At 31.4% G+C, this 9,576-nt stretch overlaps 1 protein-coding gene across 1 annotated transcript in view; it reads left to right on the top strand.

Annotated features, from left to right (window-relative positions):
• LOC106770282 (beta carbonic anhydrase 5, chloroplastic-like) overlaps positions 1-9,079 on the top strand; it is a 15,110-nt gene extending 6,031 nt beyond the window's left edge. Inside the window, exon 7 of the mRNA XM_014656100.2 lies at positions 8,968-9,079. Coding sequence (XP_014511586.1) covers positions 8,968-9,079 — 112 coding nt within the window. The remainder of the gene's footprint in view (positions 1-8,967) is intronic.
• Positions 9,080-9,576: the final 497 nt, after the last annotated feature.

Here is a 9,576-nt window from a genome sequence, read left to right as displayed (position 1 = left end):
ATTATTATTATTATTATTATTATTATTATTATTATTATTATTATATACTTTTACGTCTCAAAACTAAAGATTGAAGTTAAAAGTTGATAACTTTTGTTTACATGATAGGAAATTAATAATTTTAAATAAACTAATATTTTAAAAATTATTTCAATTTAATTTTTGTTCTATTTCAGGTAAAAGAAAATTTCAATTGATATTTATTCATGCGGGAGAAACCAAACCGACATAAATACTTCTTGAGCTTTGGAAGTGTGAAAGAGATTAATTACTTGCAACCGTCCCTAACATTTAAATTTTTTCATTTTCAAAATAATTTTTCTGCGTCTTCATTCCGCGTTTTCTCCCTAACAAAAATATTTAAATATCTCCAAAAGGATGAGTACTTTTTTAAAACAAAAATATATCCAAAATTGAAGACTTGAAATGGTTGAAGTTTATCGAAATCTTCCCAAGAAATAAGCACTTGTAAGAACATTTTTATTTCCCAAAAGAATTTAAGAACATAAAGAAAAAAATTGTAAAGTAATTAATGTCATTAATTACTAATTTTTAATTTAACTTTATACTTATTTATCAATTTTATGGTCTAATGAATCAACATTCATGATTAAAACGTTAATCAATTCGATATAATTTCTTAAATAGTAGAGCACAACATATTCCATTTGACTTATCTCTATTATTATTTTTTTAACTTTTCAAAAGCAAGTTTATATGTTTTATTTCAATTTTAACTAGTTCATATGCTTTATTTCCATTTTAACTATCAATTTATGAAAGTAATATATTAAAATAGAAAACCAATAATACTAATATAAATAGATTAAAGGTCATATCATTTTTTAAGAAAATATCTACAACAAACTATTTTCATTTAGTAGTTTAATTTTTACGAAGAATTTGGCTTATTTTGAATATTGTAATTCAATTCAACAATCAGAACATATTCCAACGAAGTAAAAAAAGGGAATTTAGCCATTTGTAACTCAATAATAGAAACATATCCAGAAGTTATCGGTAATTATTGAAGATTTTGAATCGTCGCTAAATACTGAAGACTAGAAGCCGTCGGTAATTACCCACTAAACTTAACATTATTGATGGCCTAAGTCGTCGGTAATTGGGCTCAAAACTGAACATTACCAATGGCTCAAAACAGTGTAGCTTCGTTAATGAGCAAAGTAGCTTCCAATGCAGTGGCATTGTGACTAACCCGTAAGAAATCAACCTGCAAATTATCAATTCATCCGTCAATTCTCAATTTTCAATTCATCCACCCAATTCATCAAATGCAATGATTTCATATTAAAATAACATAAAATAAATTGTTATTGTATGGTCATTCAAAACAAAAGTAATTAAGTTTGAAACATATCAAGCATTGCATTAATGTTTTAAAAAGTTCATAAATGTTTTAAAAACAAACATATAATTCCATATAGTGTAATTAAAGGGGAAGGGTTTGATGATTTGCTTCTGACCTTGGAGACGAGACGAAGATTAGGGCTTGGTGGGAAACGAATTACAGAGACAGAAGATCTTATTTTGGTCAAAATTGATCGAAGACATTACCAATGGCTCCTAAGTTGTCAGTAATTTATTTCATTACTACATTACAGACGACTTCTAGGCCGCCGATTAAGATCTGTCAGAAAAACGCGTTTAAACTGTAGTGGGCCTCAATTCTAAATGAAACTGAAGCATGAATCCACTTCTGGTTTTACAAGTAACCTAATTGGTTAGACAAGTTTCACCACTCTTGGTATCTCACTAGTTCAACAGATTAGATCGCTTAACTCCATTGAGTTAAACAACCAACTGTTTTAATTTACCGTTGAATATATAAGCACAACAAAGGTTTTTTAGAAAACAAGTACAAATTATAACTTTCGTAGAGATGATAAGTTTTCAATAGAAATAAATCTAAAGACTTGTAATAAAAATTTCCATTTTTGAAAGACAGTGTCAGACCATGAGAGCTTGAGAGAAAATGATAGCTTAAAATTTAGCGCATTATTCATTTTGTCTTCTCTTCACGCGATCCTCTTTTTACAGCCTTATTCGAAAAACATTCGTTACTTAGTTGCATTGACTTTGTTGTAGGTAGGTAGCCTTTCGGTAAGAAGTTATATGCTATGTGCTTTTACATATATAACTTGTATGGATAAGTAGAGCGTAAAGCACTTGAATAAACATTCCATAATTGTCTTCCTATCTCTTATCATTCTTTCGGTACAATGCAAAACATTTGAAAAAGCTTTGTACTTTTGTGATCTGCACAAGTAAAGAGAACATAACACAATAAACAAAAGAGTATTATTCGTCCATGCATTTAATACGTTAGACGTTATTAAGCGTTTAAGCAAGATACATGTACTTATCGTTTAACACAAGTTATGTAGTTAGAGTAACATTGAGCTTTTAGGACAAAGTCTATATTATTATAGCATTTAACATGTTTATCCTAGACAATTCATTTTATTAGATGCTATTTTGTTAAACATTGTTTGTTAAACTTCGAAACAAGTGTTGCTAGACAGTCTTGTCTTATTAAATGATTTTCTCTTAATAATCTCCCCCTTTTTTTATTTTAACAAATACACCTGCTAACGTTAAATAGATATTAGAGACCATTGTCGAAAAGGAATAAGAGACCGATGAAAGCACGTTTGTAAAAACTATCATGCTATTACGTCAGAGCTTTTTGTATATAACCAGAGCAGGATATTCATACTAGCGCAACAAAGCAATTATACAGTATAATATCATCAACGTATCTACTCAAGGATTTATCAAAACATGTAAGGCTTTATTGAACAATGTACAAAAGCAAATGTCTTCAATATAGAACATTTTCACATAAACTATCAAAGTATATGAGATCATCATACCATATCATAGATATGTATAAGAGCACATGTTACTAAAGCAATGGGAATATGTATGAATGATATATGACTTCCCATAAGTCATGAATAATTTTTCAGAGCATATATAATCACATGAATGTAAAGTCTCAAAGTATGAATAACAAGAATTAAATAAGAGCAAAAAAAAAAATCAAAGAATTAGAGCAAACTAAATGGTAAGCAATTTAGATTGAATTTTATAAGAGTATCTACATAGATAAGTTGTATCAAAGTTCAAATGATGTATGAAATGGAAGAGACAATGATTTTTTTCTCTAAACGGTAAACTCACCCTAGATGCGTAAACGATTTACTCTAGACTCCCCCTGGTTAACATGGAAATAAGAACATCACGGTCTGGATGGAGGTGGTGGTAGTTGATATGATCATAAATGGGTTCATTCTTGCCCATCTATGATCATATCAGTAGTGATGGTGGTTGGGTTGGTGCTGGGGTAACAATTTTAGGTGGGAAAACCTGGGAGGCTAGGTTGTTGAGGATATTGATGATGATTGCGAATTTGGTGTCTTGTTCTTGTATATTGGCTATAAACATTACAAAAAGAAAAAATTCTATCTGAAGGATTATTGTCAACAATGATGAAGTGCACATGATTGAGAATGGATGAGGTGAAGGGTCCGTTGGTTAAGAGTTGTAAGACTAAGGTGGTGTTAGGTGGAAGTGTTGTTATAGGTTGTAGGATGTGGATAACTATTTAAAGAGGTGGGCTAGTAGGTTGAGGTGTAAGGATACGTGATTTGGGGGTAAGGCTAGGAGGTTGATCATCGTTTATAACCACTATGTCACCCAACATCTTAAGGGCTTCTTCATCAGAAGCATCTTCAACAAGAATGTAAGTCATTGGATCAACACAATTTCCCTTGAGTGCAACTTCTTTTGTATCGTTTATGACCAAAGACACAAGAAGAGATTGTGTTGTTTAGAGAGCGTGTCGAGATTAGAGGGTCTTTTGAGAAAAAGTGTTGTGTAGAGGGGAGTGTTGAAGGGCAGCTCTAGTAAGAGACTTCTTCCCGCAACATTTGGATCTACTAGGGAAGTAATGCTTCAATCATCAAAGTGATGTACAAGGAAAGGTTCCAAAATGCTCGTGTTAGGAGGAACCATCCCTTCTCCATACTCGTCGAGGGAATGCTGGCTTGAACTGACATGGAAAGGCCACATCTGTTTGGCTAAATAGGCTTTGTTACCAAAAAAAATAGTCGTCTGACTTGTTATAGAGAGTTAAGGGCTCGACATACCAAGTCTTCTTGGGATTTCCAATATTGGTTATGTATGAGCTGGACCGGGTCCTTTGATCGCTTCGACCATGTTCATATTTTAGTGGTCTCAGGTCTATAAGAGGTATACGAGGTCTTATATCATTTGGCACGACGAATATTTTCTTTAACGAACGAGAGCCTTGGCGATTTTGCTACGTAAGATCGATTGAATGAAGGCCACCAAATTTTTGTTACACATTACTTTAAAATTATATGATGTTGGACTAGTGGTAGCTGCTTCTTTAGTTATGTGGTTATTTGTTAGAGTTCTAAATTGTGCTGACCACCATCAATGTTATGACTATGTTTGTATCAATTATGTAATAATTTCCTTATATGTTTTTTTCTCAAAGTCCCATCGCTTGTCTTTATCATTGTGTTAGGTTTTGTTTCTCATTATTTTTATGATAAAATGTAGATCAAAGAAAGCAAGGGAAGCTTTTAGCCATCTAATAAAGATTTTGTTTGTTTGATATTATGATAGGGTGTTTATGGAGACAATTGCTCTTATATGTATCATCAAATATTTGTCCTTAATATCTGATATATGGAGCCAGGGTTGCTTTATCTTCATCAACTACCTTTGAAAAGATTTTTCTTCTCAAAGGAATCAAGGACGTCTTCAGCAACCTTTTGCGGTATCTTGGAATGGAGGTCCTTCCTGAGTGTGATTTTCCTACGTAGCCTTTGATTAATTGGGTTCTTTTTTCTCTTAAAAGCATAAAAGCCTTTTTAACCTAAGCCTTTATGATGTGTGTATTTTATGTATGGAAATTAAGTCACATTATAGTGCTCCTTCTTATAGAGAAGTGAGATATAAAATTATGCATTGTTGAAAGAGATTTACCTTGAACTACATTTCAAGCTAATGTTGTAAAATTGCATGTTTGTTGAATAAAATGGAAATAACAAAGGACCTACAGGAACCTTAAGTGTCAGAATATAGGTTATGTGTATTTGTGGCAGTCTTAAGTATGGCAATATAACTGTTGCATTTCAATATTGCATGATGATTATTTATGTTTCCATAAAATGAAATCTCACTTTTTTTTCTCCAATGTTTTTTCAGGAACATTCATTAAAACCTGAATTTTATGTTTGCTCTATAGGGGTGTATAATTTTCTTAACACTTGTTCTTGGTTGGGCCTATGCTGATTATGTGTGGTAGTCTTGAGCAATTTTATAAAGTCAATATTTATGTTGTATTACACTTATTGCTACTTTAAACGTATGTATAACACTTATATTAATCACATTTTTCTTTATGGAAGTAACTTGTTGTTCAACTATAGTGAAGATGGAGTAGTGTGTGTTGGGATAAACTTAAATTTTAGAGTTTTATTAATAATAATAATTTATTAGTTTTTTGTCTAGTAATATTTAGTTTGATTTTGGTAGAGATAAAATAGGGATACCTAGTTATGATTTTTAATTTATCTAGGTACAATATTATTTTATGATAGATTAAGGAGATTTTAATTTTTAAGATAATTGATATTTTATTTTTATTCCCGTAATATTGTAAATATCACCGCTATTTAAAGGCCTTCAATTATCAATGAATAACAGACTCAATTCTAGGAAAATATTTGAGTGTGTATTAACAATCACAACAATCTCCCCTTTTTTTGATGACGGACAACAATGATTAATAACTCAACTATGTTTGTACACATTAACATATGACTGAGTAAAAGCATATATGAGAAACAATTAAAACAGTTCAATTACTTTGCATATACAACAAAAAAATATCAAGCAGATAAAGTATGATGCAACAATTCTCTCCATATAGACTTGTCTCTCATACACTCATGTATATCTCTCCCCCTTTGTGCATTAAAAAAAAGAAATGCTTTAAATATTTATGCAGTTTTGAAAAACAGAGATGCATCATAAGAAAATATGGACGGAATACATACCTAGCAGTAGAGTTTGTAGCCTTATGTTATATGTGGAAAATCAAGGTCTAATATTTATGAATCAGAAAAAACACACAAGTCATAAAGATATCAATTCGCAAGAAAGAAAAATAGATGTACATTTTTCATTCCAGCAATGTACCACAACCAAGACTGTCATTCTTATCAAACTTGAACAATTAATTGGTAAATAAAGTTCTAGATCAAGAGTGTGCATTAGGCTTGAAAAGATGAAAAAGGAATACAACACCTCAAGGTTAACACCCCCGACATTGTAAACTTCAAAATTCAAGGAAAAAAGAATTAAAAATACCTGAAGATTCTCAAGACTTATTTTCTTTTTCTTGAATGAATATTGAGGTGTTGGCTAAACAAAATGTAAATATAATATAGCTACTTTAATTGATCATAAAAAAGATTAAAATAGCTCGTTTTCGTCACTCACTGTGATATCTTTGGCTTCCAAGCTTCTCGTCAAGCATTCTGTCAGAAATTGTCCTCCTATAGGAGAACCTATCACAACCTATTATAGGCATAAATAGAGAGATAAGCCGACACAGGAAACTTATATAAACACACTACTACAAAAACCATGATAAATTAGGAAATAATTGATGCAATGGACAAACACCATAATGTATAATCCATGAAATTAAAATTGTTAACATAGAAAGATAATAAAAAGTAAAACCATATTGAGAAAAAAAAAATACCATTAGATCATATAGAAGGTTTACAACCACTATACGCCCAACAAGAACTATCCATAGAAAAGATGAGTTAATCAGAATCATGATATGAACTTCTATGCTATAATATATGCCACTGAAAGATTTTATAAATACTAATTTGTTCTTTGTTGAGATACAATCCTAGATGAGAGAATACGTTTAATCATTATATAATAATATATGTTATGGTATGCTATGTGTGTTCAATTTTTAAAAATATTTATAAATATATATTATCATTTTTATCTATTCTTCTACAATGCTATTGTACATTATTATATAACTAATTCAACATGTTCTCATGAGAATAAGTTAATCATATTTATACTTACAAGTCAATGGAATCTATTGTCATATACTTACTAATAGTCAATAAATTATGAGTCTTGAAAGCCTTCAAACTCTTCCTCTAGAACCCTAAAAGAGAAAAATTGTAACTGATAAACAACTAATAAATCAATAAGTAAATAAATTAAGATCAAATAAAAAATGAACATACAGTTTTGAAATAAAAATTAATGAACATGTATTCAAAATAAAAATTAGACTGATACAATAACAGAGAACAAAACTGCAAGATTCAAAGAAAGGAATATAAAGTTATGAAATAACAAAATAATCATTGAATTTACCATATGCAGTGCGAATATGAGAGTCCCTCTTAACAAGATATTGCTTGACAGAATTATGTTTCGACTCCAACTTTTCTGCATCACTTTCAGCAGGCACCATAAGTGCTATCTTTTAGCAAATCTTCACTTGCTCCAACATATCACATTAATTATAAAGGATGAAGTAGCAGGAGCAAGAGTTACACATTTGGAAGAGAAAAGCAAATAAAAGCTCTTTAAAAAGATTGAAAAAAAAAACTTTTGTAAAATTTATCTCTAATTTGGAAGAGAATTTTCATAAAACCAAATCCAACAGTATTATAATGTCAATTGTAAACAGATAATTATTAGAAAAAAAATGAGAACTAAAAATATATAACCTACCAGTGACATTTAAAGCACCTCCACGCACGACATTTAGAGCAAAACCACCACTGTAGCAGCAAAGATCAAGAACCTTTAAACCATATGAAATTGTTGATATAAACTGTCTATTCTCACGCTGATCTGCATAAAATCCTGTCTTCTGGCCCTTAAGTGAAATTGTGTATAAAAATTCATTTTCCACAACCTGAAAAGATATTAATGCAGGTCATAATTTTCAGATCCTTAGTTCTGGACACCTTATATGACTATAATACATTGTAGAGAAAAAGAAAGAATTCAGTTCACGTGGATAATACGAGAATAACAAAACAAACAAGAATCAAGAATAACAAAAACACACAAGAATATGTTATGTTCACTCAATACGGAAATTTTAGTGTATTTTCACCTTTCTGTAGAAACATCACAGCTTCGAGAGCTCCCGGAACATAGCTTTAATGGCATCGCACGTTAAACTTGTCCATCGCGAGCGAAATGCTCCACCAACACAACACCGCCTTACAAAAATGAAAATCTAAAAACGAATAATTGAAACAAACGTTATTACCAAACATGAAATAATAAAATAGTGTAAAAAACTAAATGTTGGGTTATTGGGCTCCCTTCTTATGTGGAGAATAGGTCCAAATATTATGGTCCATTATATCTCATTAGGTCAAAATGAGATGGGTCAGATTAGTAGAGCACAAGTGAGTCATTTGAAGAGAGGCAAAAGTCATTTCCGCATAAACCTAAACCTGCACTGGTTTTTTTTACGGTGTGAAGTTGTTAACTGTTGGATCGAGCTGACTTTTGGACAGTAGGTTCCAGACATATGGTTCTTCAATTTGACCGTTCGGATCATCAATCGGAGGTCTAGTTTGGGAGAAATCGATCCCGCAACAGCAGCCCTGTTTTGGAGAATTTTCATCTTCTTTGTTCTTATTTGTAAGCATTTGTGCTTAGTTAATTTGGCTTATTGAAAATACCTTTTGGTATTATTATTGGAGACTCTTTTGTATCCTATTATTGATCAGAGTGGTTTTTACCTTTGCATTGAGGGGTTTTTCACGTTAAAAATTGTTGGTGTCTCTTTGTGCTTTGGATTCTATTTTTGTTCTATTTGTTTGGTGCTCCTCGCAGATTCTCGCAAGAAGGGGGATTGAATTTTCGCTGCATTATTACTCTTTGCCAAGTTGTTATATTTGTTTTGGCCCTTTCCCTCATCAGAGTGGTATCAGAGCTCTTAGGTTAAGGGACTGTTTAATTTGCGTGAATGATGGAGGCACATACAAAATTGATTCCTTTGAATTGAGAAAATTATCACTTATGGAAAGGCAAGATGAAGGATTTGCTGTTTGTGAAAATTTTGCATCCTCCTATTTTTGCTTCCAATAAGCCGAAATCCAAGTCAGATGAAGAATGAGATTTTGAACTTCAACAGGTATGTGGATTTATCAGACAGTTTGTTGATGACAATGTTTATAATTTTGTTGCTAATGAGACACATGCGAGAAGCTTATGGGATCAGTTTGATTCCTTGTATGCCTCTAAGTCAGGGACTAATAAATTGTACTTGCTGAAAAATTTTGTGGAGTTGAAGTACAAAGAAGGAACTCCTATTTCAAATCACTTGAGTGAATTTCAAGAACGCTATGATCAATTAGCTGGAGTGGGTATAAAATTTGATGATGATCTATTGGGATTATTCCTATTAAACTCTTTACCAGATTCGTGGGAGATATTTTGGGT

Source organism: Vigna radiata, chromosome 8 (genome assembly GCF_000741045.1).
Source record: "Vigna radiata var. radiata cultivar VC1973A chromosome 8, Vradiata_ver6, whole genome shotgun sequence".
Taxonomy (NCBI): Eukaryota; Viridiplantae; Streptophyta; class Magnoliopsida; order Fabales; family Fabaceae; genus Vigna; species Vigna radiata.
The sequence above is the reverse complement of the archived record's forward strand: the minus strand, read 5'-3'. Positions and strand labels throughout refer to the sequence as shown.